Raw genomic sequence first — 12,977 nt, 5'->3', positions numbered from 1 at the left:
GAAGTTTTCCGCAATGTATAATGTATTTTATATTTTATTCACTGTAATGACCTATGTATATTTTACAAAGAAAAGTCTTCCTGTGTTCTTTCTGTTTTGTGTAGCAATCTTTAGGTTCTGTTTTGTTATCTAGCTTCAAGTCTCTCAGTTTAAATATATTTTTCATCTCATTAAATTGAATATTCTAAAATTTTATAACATTGTAAAACAAATGGTTATCATAAACTCAAAGTTATGTACTAACGCAATTGATAGAAAAAGTTTGTCAGCAGCGCAACGCGCGGGGGATGACTAGTATATTTTGAAAGATATAGAGAGAGGGAGGGAGAGAGAAGGGGGGAGAGGGAGAGAACTTACTTGTAGGTAAACCGCTCTTTTAGGTTTTTTCCCTTAAAGTCTATCGACGAACAATATCTAGTCTATAGCGCCTCATATAAGGGCATTCACAATAGTGGGTATCCGACCATGTCGAACGAAACCACTCTCCAATAAGTTGTTTTGCTAATTTTTTGCCAATAATAATTTATATTAGAATATGCCATCAATAAATTGATTAAGAAATTAATTAAATACTATAAAAATATGAGATCCATTAATAGTTAAGAAAATGAATTACGAATTGTAATGTTGTTTCTTAAATAAAAAATATGGTAAAAAAATGTAATGAGATCCATAAATGATTTAAAAATGCTTTTGTGAATAACCTACGCTAATACAAGAAGATAACAAAGATCAACAATTCAAGACATAATGGAATGCATGTTGGATCGATCACAAGAGATGGAGTCAAAATGTTTAAAGATGTATTCAAAAATTACTCAAGAGGATGATTGGATATGATTATTTGAGTAGCCCAAAGTTGTAATAATTTAATTATATGCAAGTGGATCACAGGTTAAAAGAAGATGCTCCATATATGATGTTTGGTGAAAATCAAAACCCAAAGATATTAGGGCATCACAAAAAATTTAAAAATTGACTTATTGGAAGCTTTCAAGTTGTGTTGGTAATAACTTGTTTTCCTAATTAGAAGAATAAATGGATAAAAATATGGAGTATAATTGATTATGATATTTTTTCCTCTTAGAAATTAAGATTTCCTTTAAATTTTAATTTTCTTATATTTTAATAATATTTTTTTAATATAAATACCTCATTTAGATGAAAGAAGATAAATATTTCTCAATAATATCTTTTTTGTGTCATGTCTAACTTTGATCCATGGTTATTATTTAGTTTGAATGTTTACTTATAAAAAAAACGATCTATATTTATCTTGAATGTATACTTAATTACAAATACAATCTAAATTTATCTATGCTCTTCGTTTCATAGCTTTAACTAAAATGCGATCAACGGACACTACTATATAATATATTCCCATAGAAAAGCAGAATTGACAGTAAGTTAAAATAATAATACATCACAAATCGATATTGTTAATTAAAAATTATAAAGGCAAAAGTATTTTGTGTGAGTGGGACGGAATTTTAACTCGAGCTATAAATGAATAATGAAGATAAAAGGGAAGTGATTAATGGCCAAGTAATTACCAATCTCAAATTAAAATTAAATTTTAATTATTAGATTAGAAGATCTAGTGGTTGAAATAATGTCACGTCACTACGTGATTATATTTTTAATTATGAAAATTAATAAATAAAATTAGAGGGTATTAATGTCAATTCCCTCTCATTAAAATCATCTTAAAACTTTAAATTTACGTAACTCTCTTGATTTAAATTATATTTTCGCAAAAAATATATCAAATTAAAGATAATTTTATAAGGATTCCAACGAGATCTCAATTGCATATGTTCCGACGACGTTCGAATCATGATGAGATTTGATATTTTTTATTTTAGTTTTCGTAAATGTTGATAATCAGATTTTTATCAACAAATACATTAAAAAATTTCAATAAAACCATGTAAAATTCTCAATAAAACCATGCAAAAATCTCAATAAATATGTGTTGATATTTTCTTGTACTAGTATTGATATTCTTATGTCATATTGTTGATATTTGTAATACACTATGAGGGTGTTCGGTTGCCAAGATTAAATCCCATGATTAATTATGTATCATATTTGGTTCATAAGATTGAACCCTACAACTTAATTTTAGATGGATAGTCTCACGATAATTAGTCATAGTCTCCCCCCTCCAACTAAAATAATTCCACAATTTAATCCTAGATGGATAGTCTTATGATTATTAGTCATGGCAACCGAACGCCACCTATGTTGATATAAAAAAACATTCACGAAAATTATCATATGATAACATAATGACGATATTACCTTTTTGTTGCTATTTTGTCTACTATTTATTGAGATCCGTAAGATTTAATCTCATTCACTTATTTTAAAATCTAAGGTTGAAGATTTGGTCTTCATTTAAGATTAGGGTGTTATAAACATTAAAATGTGACCTTGATGATAAGTACTCCAATATATTTTTGTCATTATTATAAATTGAGCTAACTAAAGCCGATGAATGTCATCGAATACTACTAATTTATTTAATGTGAATGCGGTGCCGTTGTAGAAAAAGACAATGCTAACAAATGAACTTCCAATAAAACATGTCAACTTTTGTTGGCCATAAATTTTAACTAGAACCCTTATGTAAAACATATATAAATATATGTTAAATTCGGATTTAAAAAATTCACCACGCAATTAAAATTGAATAATTTGAAAATTTTGAACTATTTTTATTTCATGCGTTTTCAGCTAGTGGGTTGGTCAAAAAAGAGGGAATTCCTTATTCTGTTGTAGTCGATCGATGTTTTTAAATGGGCTCTCTTCACAGAGGTTACGGGGCTTTTGGGCTGGTACAAGTTAAGAGAAGGGACCCTATTGAGAATACATCTGTTAAATATAGAGTGAAAAAGATATATACTATAGAACCTAAACTAATAAATTTATAATTATGTTGTTGTTACTGAAAAACAAAGAAGATAATCTCAAAATGAGAAATCGAAAAAAGAAAAAGAAAAAGAAAAAGGAGATGAAGATGACAATTAATTGATATAACAATTAAATATTAATGTCGAATGACCAAATCTTGAATGATTTGATCACGTACTACAACAATCAATTTCTAGATTTTTTTTTATAATTTATAAATTAGTACTAATAGTTTATTTTTGTGGAAAGAAATATTTATATGTCTTATTTTTTTTCTAAAAGTCATCAATAATGAATCTCTATTTACTCTCTTATGACTTGAATACATGTAACTGGACAGAAAATGGTCGTTAAGAATTAGGAATTAAGTACATTGTTAAAAGCTAAGTGGTCTTGTTCATAAGAGCCAAGGATGAGAGAAGTGATGAAATTCCAATGGTAAAGAGAGCAATGAGGAGGAATATATTTGGAAAATAAGCCTTGTTAAAAAAAGAATCGAATTTGAGGACGTTTGAGGCAAATGAGGTTGTGTCAAGTGTATCCTCCAATTCATGAACCTTCGTCTTCAACTTCAGCGTCGCAGCAAATGCAGCACCCACACCCGTTGCTACTAATATCACAACCACCTATCACATTTAATTTATACACCATTAATTAAATAGTAGTACTACAAAATTTATGTGATGTAATTAATTAAAACTATGTACAATTAATTCACCTTATCAGCAAGGAACTCGTAGAAGAGATTTTTGGGATTGGTGACATGGAATGTGCCTGATTTGAGTTGCTTGAATGAATAACGCAGGCGATAAATGGTGTAGGATGATGCTGTCGCGGCACTACTCAAAGCGTACTTGTAGGCGTGAACGTCGTTGAGGTTGAAAAGGAAGGTGGAGTTGTTGAGTGTGATGGTGGTGGAATTGGAACTTATGAGGCTGATTGAAAATATGAGGGAAAATAATGTGATGATCCGAACAATCATCGCTATTCTAGCCCTCGATAGGAGTGGTGGTGGCGTTGGAGCGGCTTCAGGTGGTTGAGCGGCCTCGTCCGCGGTTGGGACCGTTACACGAGCCATATTTGCTTATTAAATTACACTGATCACTGATCATATGTACTATGTAATTGTGCCAATTAGTACTCCCTCCGTCACAGATAATTCAGGTCACTTTGACCGGACCCGGATTTTAGGAATTGTAATGAAAAGTAGGTTGAAAAAGTTAGTGGAATGTGGTCCTACCTCTATATAGTTTTATAATAAAATGTGAGTAGGAATGAGTTAGTGGAATATGAGGTCCACTATAAAAAATAGTAAAAGTGTAATGAGACAAATTATGTGGGATGGACCGAAATGGAAAACTGGGACGAATTATCCGGGACGGAGGGAGTACTATGTGCCAATTACACCGTATTTGATGATATCGTATCAATCTTTAGAGACCCGACAATATTATTTTAGATGGACTGTGAAACTAATTTCTATAATTTTTTTGTTTGTTTGTTTAAAATGCATTTAAAAAATTAAAACTATAGACAAGATGAGTGGCATTTCAAACTTCAGGTAAAGTAATGCTAAAAAATTTAATCCGACCTTACAAGCTATTGATGAGATAAGTAATGATCACAAATTGTGATATACTTCCTCCGTCTCATAAAAGATGTCACACTTTTCTTTATAGTTTGTCCAATAAAAGATGTCATATTTTTATTTTTGAAAAAAATTCTCTCTCACATGAAAATAAAAATTATATTTTCTCTCTTCATTTAACACGCAATACAAAACTTCCTAAAATCCCGTGACATCCCTCAAGTGTGACATTTTTTGTGGGACGGAGAAAGTAGTATATTCCAACCTCCGGATGAGATGATGCCGGAAGTGTGACATTCAAAAATCAAATGTGATCATTCAAAGTACAGATAATGATCTAGTAGCCATAAAATTAATGGTAAAAGAACGCAGGGAAAAGAAAAGGAATTGTCAAACATTTGAAGATTTTAATATGAGAATAATTGCATATATGGGCACTGTAAAGTTTAAATACCACAAATTTACCCTTACAAACAAATAAATAGGCAAATTACAATCAAATATTCAAATTGTATTTTTTAGATTACATTTTTTTAAAAACAAATCATATATTCGATTTGATATTCGCGAATACCGTAACGAATACCGATCGAGTAGCTAAAAACATTTGTAACATATCAGTGTATCACTGAGTCAAATATGCACTACCTTTAAAAAAAATGCATATTTTACTACTATTGGTGCATCCCCTAGTAGTACTAGTAGTATTAAATAAGTATGAAAAACAAGAGCGCCTAATAAGTGTGTTATTTTCTGCCGCGCCCACTTATATATGACCAAATTAAGTTATTTACATAGGAATTAATTAATTGAAAACCACAGTTTTTGACTTTTTTCACGCATCATTAGTTACGAATGAAAGCAATGTTTACTGGTTCACGGTTCAACTGGTCTAACCGGTCCAATCACTGGTCGGACTGTTTTACTATAACATATATAATTAAATATATTATATAAATACTCAAATATATTTATATATAATAAAATGTAGTTTTGATCAAATTCATATAATAAAATGTAGTTTTTGATCAAATTTAGTGAATAATAAAATCTTATTAAGCTTAATTGAGGATAAGTATAATTAAATTTTAGTGAAATAAAAATAAAATTGTATAAATATATACCTAATATATTAAAGAGGGAACTTCTTTTTTGGTCCACGAACTTTGCCAAAGTATCATTTTAGGTCCGTGAACTTTGAAAATATCATTTGAGGTCCATCAACTATGGGATAATATCATTTGAAGTACTCTTTTACTATTTACAAATTTTTCTGGACGAAAATACCCTCAATACCTTAAAGGATATATATTTTTAATAAACTTATCATATACTCATATTTTTTATAAATATCTTTACAATATATTTTTGACGATTTTTCAAAATATAATTTGACCTTCAATATTATCACTTAATTTTGTGACATGCAAGTTAAATTGTTTCTTCAATTATTTATATTAAAGAATTTTAAAATTGAATATAGAACTTCTTTAATAATATAAAAATTGAATAAGGATTATTTCTTGCATGTCACAATATTAAGTGATAATATTGAAGGTCAAATTATATTTAGAAAATTCATCAAAAATATATAGTAAAGATATTTATAAAAAATATGAGTATATCATAAGTTTATTAAAAATATATACCCTTAAAAATATTGAGGGTATCTTCGTCCAAAAAACTTGTAAAATGTAAAAGAGTACTTCAAATGATATTATCCCATAGTTAATGGACCTCAAATGATATTTTCAAAGTTCACGGACCTAAAATGATACTTTGGCAAAGTTCGTGGACCAAAAATGATGTTCCCTCTATATTAAAACTTATATTTAATTAAATATATGTATGACAATATTCAAATTTAGTGTGATAAACTACTATCAAAGTTTATTAGATAACAAGTATAAATAATATATTTTATTTACAATTAATCACAATTAATAATTTATAAAAATAATAATAAATTATAGAATGAATGAAAATTTATTTATTCATTATAAGAATAACTAAAGTTATTATTATGTCACAACAATTGAAGTGGTGGAGTGGTAATGGAGTTGGTCTTGCATACATGAGGTCTATGGTTCGAATCTCATTGAACTCAATTTTAGAAAAAAATTGCTAAAAATCATGAAAAACGGTTCAACCGGTTGGCAATTCCCGGTCGAACCAGCCGGTTCATCCGATTCAAAATGGCCCAACCTCCTGACGGTTTTATATGGTGAACCGAACCGGCATGAGAACCGGTTCGCGGCCGATCCAAACTGTTTTTTAAAACACTGAATAAAAGTGTCCAAATCAGTAGTTACCAAGATAAAGCGACAAAATGGACAAGTACGCGTTAAGCGTCTTTATCGATTTGAAGTTAATCTTATCTTTAGTTACCTTTATCGATTTGAAGTTAATCTTATCTTTAGTTATGAGTTAGGCCCAACTTTTAAAAGTTAAGCCATCCACATCCCTATCTCTTATTAATCTCTTAACCATCTCATTTCTTCACTATTTATAGACCCAACTGTACTTTTCACTTCATCTCTTAACTAAGAGACAATACTTGCATCCCTCTCCATGTATTAACCATCTCATCCCTTAACTATTCATTCAATTTCATTTTTTATTTTTATTTCCAACATATTCAATTAATAAAAACACACTTTATTAAATAAAAGAAAATTACAATTTAAAATCCTAAAAAAATAAAAAAGACATAATTTAAAATACTAGAAATTAAAAATTGCACACTTAAATTCAAAATCTCAAAACTCAAATAAAAAAAAATGGAGGCAAAGAAACAGAAGAAGGAGTTCTCTAGTGAGGATCATCTAATTTGTGAGAAGAATAATGTTTTGAGATGAAGAATGTAGAGTGTTTGAGGGAGAATAGAGAGTTTTTTTTTATGGTGGATAATTTGTAGGAATGATTTGATATTTATAGAAGTGATTGGAGGCATAAAAAAAATTGAAAAAAAAATAAAAAATTTGAAAAAAAATAAAAAATTTGAAAAAAATTGGCTATTAACGGCTAGTATAATTTTTGGGATTTTTTTTAATATTTATTTTAATTTTTGAATTTAAACAAAAAAAAAACAATTTTAACGGATATAAACGACGCCCACTCGCCGGCCGGCGAGTGGGCGTCCCAGACGAATTGGAGAGCGCCACGTCGCCACGAGACAGCTCGCGAACATCCTCTTCTGGAAGAGATAAGAGACGAGATATTGACGAGATCGAGACATCGACGAGATGTGTTGCGGATGCCCTTAACAATAGGGGTGCTTAAACGGTCCTCTGGTTCTCGGTTAATCGGAATCGAAACTGTAACCGGCCGGTTAATTGAGGAACCAGAACAGGAAAATCCGGTTCCGGTACCGATTCTAACTTTTAAATAAAACCGGTTCCGGTACCGATTCCAACATTTTAAATAAAACCGGTTCCGAAACCGACTGGTTTCTAAACGGGAACCGGATTATAATTCAATTTTATTTTTTATAATTTAATGTACAAATAATCTAATTTAATTGAATTAATTTTGAATTAAAGTAAAATAATTTGAAACATTGAGTGATTTTTAGATTTAAATAGAGTTAGATTTGCAAGCTGTGTTTTTTGAAGTATTTAAAATGTTTAAATCGTGATACTTTGAATCTACAATTATTTCCCTAATTCATTTTTTATGAACTAACCACAACGAGTAGGACATCATAAGTTTATTTTTAATTTCCAAAAGAACTTATACAAATACAATATCATTTCATATGATAGAAATTTAACTTTATAAAAAATTTATGTAACAATCATTTAACATACGATTTTAACCTATTTGTGAATAATTTATTAACTGTTCTGTTATAAACCAAAAAGTCACAACAAGATCAATTAATATTGGATATTCCAATGAATATTTGTGTAGCCAAAAAAGGTAAAATGAAATTCAATTTTAAAACTCATTTCTTTTATAAAATTGCTAAAGTTTGGAACTCCCATTTTTGTATTAAAAAATTGCTAACATAAACTAGTTCGACCTACTACACTTGGCATCACTCTTATCCATATATGAATATTATTGTATTGTTAGTTTGTATTTTTTGTGTATTTATTTGAATTTTTAGGTATTATTTGTTATATTTTTAGATGTTGGATTATTATTTTTTTAGTATTGAACTATTTAAAATTATAAATAAATTCTGATTAAAATTACAAATCGATTCCGATTCGGAACCAGAATCGACCGGTTCTTAACCGGCCGGTTCCGGTTCCGGTTCTAGGATTTATGAAAATTTAAAATCAATTAACCGATCTGGTTAGAACCGCAACCGGCCGAATAAGCAGACCTACTTAACAATAAAACCAAATGATAATTGTACATATATAGTATTTAGACCTATTCAAAATTTTGTGCTGGATCGATAGTTAAGATGTAAATATTCAGGTAGAGTTAAAATCAAAATTGATAAATAAATTAGAGACTTACAGTCTGTTGATATGCAAGTTAAAAAAAAAAGAATTTCAAGAAAATAGCTTGAAGTAACTAATTTATGGTAATGAATAATACTCCTGACTTTCAATATTAAAATTATCAACACAAAGACATAATTATATCAATACAACATGTAAATTTAAATATCAACACAAAAACATAAGTTTATCAACACAAGAATATTGATAAATTTATGTCCTTGTGTTGATATTTTTAACATACAAAATTGATATTAGTTATTAGTTATTACTATAAATTAGTTAGTATTTGATCACACTCCGAAGACTATATATTCAAAAAGTCAAGTATACGGTGTGTAAGTGCAATTTAAATTTTGGTTTATACTAGTATCTTGATACTCCCTCTGTCCCATAATAGATCACACATTTAGATATCGACACGAGATTTTAGGAGATGTTGTTTTTTATGTTGAATAAAGAGAGAAAATAGTGTATATTTATATTAACGAGCATGAGAGAGAACTATTTCTAAAAAAAGGAAATATGACATCTTTTGTGGACAAACTAAAAAGGAAAGTGTGACATCTATTATGGAACGGGGTGAGTATTAATTTATGCATATTTTTTTTTTCAAATTTGACACACATTAATGAAAAAAGATTTGTTTAAAGAGTAAATGCCAAAATTGATCCTGAACATATGTTTATTGAACGATTTTGGTCATAAACATTATCTTTTGAATTTTTGGATCTCAAACATTTCAACTCGGATCACAATCCGTCCAAAGTTAACTTTTCCATCAATTTTTAACGGTCAACGTTTTTAATCCCGATTTTGACCAAATTAAACTGTTAAATATGATTACTAACTCCCTAATGATATCAAAAGTTACTCTATTAATTTACGATCCGTGAGTTGCATCAAATTTGACCTTTTTGTTGACGATCTTTCGTATTATTGTATATTGCTTGGTGTTTGTAATTGATCTATCGAATCACCTCTTAATCGTAAAAGAGGTCTTAGATAGTGAACCCCAGTCCCAGTGGTTGTTTTAGCAAAAAAAAAAAGTCGTTAACGTTTTATTGTAAATATGTTTCATTCGAGAAATGATGAATATATAGATATGCTTGCATAATAGTAGTAGAAGTTTGTGATACACAATATAGGGCGATGGTTAAAAGTGTGATCTTAATTTGTTGGATAGAGCGATGGATGAATGAACAGATGAAATCCAGCATGCAATGCTTCCAACAAGAAGAAATGTCGCCGCAATATATGAGACCGATAAGAAACTCTCCACCTGAGCCTTCCAAATACATCTCTTCACATCCATCGTCGTTCCAAACACCGCCCCCGCCGCCGTTGTTACCACCAACGCCACAACCTAGCAATACCAAAATTACTCATTCAACTTAGTTATTCCTCTAAAAAAACTACTACTCCCTATTAGTAATGTTGTACCTTGTCCACATAGAAATCGAACTTAAGGAAGGCGTAGCTATTTATGAGATGCTTCTTCCTCATCATGTAGTGTATCGAGAATGGAACTTGAAGCACCGTGTAACCGAGTCCAATCAACGCTACCCAGAAACCGTACCTGAATAATATTTCAAGCCATTTTTTAAACTTAAATCAAAGCCGTTCTAACAAATAAACAAGATCGATTTACTCTAGGCAAAACAAAAATAAAAATAAAAATGATGTGTGTGTGTGTGAGAGAGAGAGAGAGAGAGACTTATAAGAGCGAAAAAACTTGTATGTGTAGACATAGCCAGTGTCAATCTTGGCATCATTGGTCTGAAAAACTGCAATTGCTACTATGAAAGAAATCATGGCAGCAATTCTTGCACTCAACTTCGTAATTGCAAACCTTGAACCCTTTTCTGCAGACTCACCATTGTTATGGTCTTGAGCTTGAGGATAAGACATTAATTAATGGGAGTATATCTCAACTACTACAATTTTCTTTGCTGATTCACTCACGTAGCTATGTGTGCGCATTATACTTATATAGAAAGGATCAATGTTTTAAAAATCGGATCGGCGAAGCTAATGGTTCATGGTTCAACTGGTCGGACCGGTCCAACCACTGGTCGGGCCGTTTTACCATAGCATATATAATTAAATATGTACTCATATAAGAGCATCCACTATAGGAGAGTCGCGGCTCGTGGCTCTCCCATGGCCCAGCCGCGGCTCCCTATAGTGGGATTCATGGGCATTTGTGGCGGGGGGTCGCCTACGAGAGCGCCACTTGCGTGGCCTGGCCGCGGCTCCACCTATTTACAATTTTTTAAATTTTTTTTTTATTCATTCTATAAATATACCCATTTTTTTCAATTTTGTACACCATTCCAATCTCTACTCTTTCCAATTTATCTCCAATTCTACTTTGGAGAAATGAGTTCCGACGATGAGTTTCAACAATTGCTCGATAGGGAGTTCGATGAACTTGTTGTATAATTTTACCCCTTTCTATAATACAACGAAGATTTGGTTTTAATTTTATTTTTTATTAAATTATGCATTTTTTTTAATTATTATAGTCCAATAACTTTTATTGTTGTAGAATTAAAATATAAACAAAGTGAAAAAAAATAAATTATTTGGTGGCTTGGCCCGGCCAACTATAGTGGACACTCTAAATACATCCAATTTTTTATATAATTAAATGTAGTTCTAATCAAATTATATATATATATATATATATATATATATATATATATTTTTTGTGGAAGGAGGGAGTATAATTTAGTGAATTATAAAATATTATTAAACTTATTGAGGATAAGTATAATTAAATTTTATTGAAATATAAATGTATACCTAATATGTTATAAATTATATTAATTAAATATATATATGACAATATCCGAATTTAGTATGATAAATTACTATTAAAGTTTATTAAATAACAAATACTATAATTAACACATTTTATTTACAGTTAAATCATAATTAATTAATTAATTTATAAAAATAATAATTAATCATAGAATGAATAAAAATTTATTCATTGATATAAGAATAATTAAAGTTATTGTTTATAACAAAAATTGAAGTGGTGGAGTGGTAATGGAGTTGGACATACATACATGAGGTCTATGGTTCAAATCCCATTGGATTCAAATTTTGAAAAATATATTGAAACCGGACCGGAATGAGCACCGATTCACTTATGGAGTCACATGTGACTAATACATATCATCATCTTCTTCTATAAGGATTATGGAAACACATAGCACCGGTTCACTTAAAACACTGGAAAGGATTATGGAAATTAAAGACACATTCTTCTTCTATAATTAATGATTGAAATATTCTCTAAGCTAGACTTTGAAATATTCTCTAGTCTAAATTACTTGCGCGTTAATATTAAAGACACTGGACAGGATTATGAAAAAACTGTTTATATGTGTGACTAATTCATATCATCATCTTCTTCTATTATTAATGATTGAAATATACTCTAAGCTAGACCACTAGACGCGTTAATATTAAGTGGCGGTGTCCCACACATCTCACAAAAATTAATTATACAGACAAGCATCGATATGATTGGAGGGAAATGGAATAAACACCAATTCTTTTGTTATTACTAATATGTTCTCCTCCGTGCCAATAATCTCTATAGTAACATCGCAAATTTTAGTAGTAAAAAAGTAATTAAAAAAATGGATTATTATAAATAAATATAAGATCAATGAGATGGTATGTTTAAATATTGGTAGTGGATGAGATATGTTTAAATATTTTTGTAAATTGTATGTATCAAATTGAGAACATTATTTGAAAGAAATCGAATTTAATGAGACGGCCGGTTTGCCGTTGACGATTAGTGCAACGTAAATACATCACCATCTGGCAAACGCTAATGGACGCAACTGTACAAAAAACAATAAATTAGTTAATTAAGTTAGTCATACCATTTGCTTCAGTAAAATCTCAAACGGTATAAAATTAAGTAACTACCATAATTCATAAATTGTGATTCATTTCTTATGAATAGCATCAGTAAAGACAAATGAAAACCA

The 12,977-nt window shown here is 29.8% G+C and overlaps 2 protein-coding genes across 2 annotated transcripts; both read right to left on the bottom strand.

Moving 5' to 3' along the window:
* Positions 1 to 3,299: 3,299 nt before the first annotated feature.
* LOC125210343 (CASP-like protein 4D1) lies at positions 3,300 to 3,994 on the bottom strand. Its single transcript, XM_048109905.1, has 2 exons — positions 3,635 to 3,994; positions 3,300 to 3,542 (listed from the first exon to the last, which is right to left on the bottom strand). The coding sequence occupies exons 1-2, from the start codon at positions 3,992 to 3,994 to the stop codon at positions 3,300 to 3,302; spliced, it is 603 nt and encodes a 200-aa protein (XP_047965862.1).
* Positions 3,995 to 10,041: 6,047 nt separating this feature from the next.
* On the bottom strand, positions 10,042 to 10,910 carry LOC125209059 (CASP-like protein 4D1). Its single transcript, XM_048108650.1, has 3 exons — positions 10,679 to 10,910; positions 10,405 to 10,540; positions 10,042 to 10,327 (listed from the first exon to the last, which is right to left on the bottom strand). The coding sequence occupies exons 1-3, from the start codon at positions 10,870 to 10,872 to the stop codon at positions 10,118 to 10,120; spliced, it is 540 nt and encodes a 179-aa protein (XP_047964607.1). The 5' UTR covers positions 10,873 to 10,910; the 3' UTR covers positions 10,042 to 10,117.
* Positions 10,911 to 12,977: the final 2,067 nt, after the last annotated feature.

Source organism: Salvia hispanica, chromosome 3 (assembly GCF_023119035.1).
Source record: "Salvia hispanica cultivar TCC Black 2014 chromosome 3, UniMelb_Shisp_WGS_1.0, whole genome shotgun sequence".
NCBI lineage: Eukaryota > Viridiplantae > Streptophyta > Magnoliopsida > Lamiales > Lamiaceae > Salvia > Salvia hispanica.
This window is presented reverse-complemented; position numbering and strand designations above follow the sequence as displayed.

Coding starts and splice junctions, on each gene's coding strand:
- LOC125210343 (XM_048109905.1), bottom strand. CDS start 3,994: ATGGCTCGTGTAACGGTCCCAACCGCGGACGAGGCCGCTCAACCACCT. Junction 3,543..3,634: donor ACGAGTTCCTTGCTGATAAG/GTGAATTAATTG, acceptor TAAATGTGATAG/GTGGTTGTGATATTAGTAGC.
- LOC125209059 (XM_048108650.1), bottom strand. CDS start 10,872: ATGTCTTATCCTCAAGCTCAAGACCATAACAATGGTGAGTCTGCAGAA. Junction 10,541..10,678: donor AAGTTTTTTCGCTCTTATAA/GTCTCTCTCTCT, acceptor AATATTATTCAG/GTACGGTTTCTGGGTAGCGT. Junction 10,328..10,404: donor TCGATTTCTATGTGGACAAG/GTACAACATTAC, acceptor TGGTATTGCTAG/GTTGTGGCGTTGGTGGTAAC.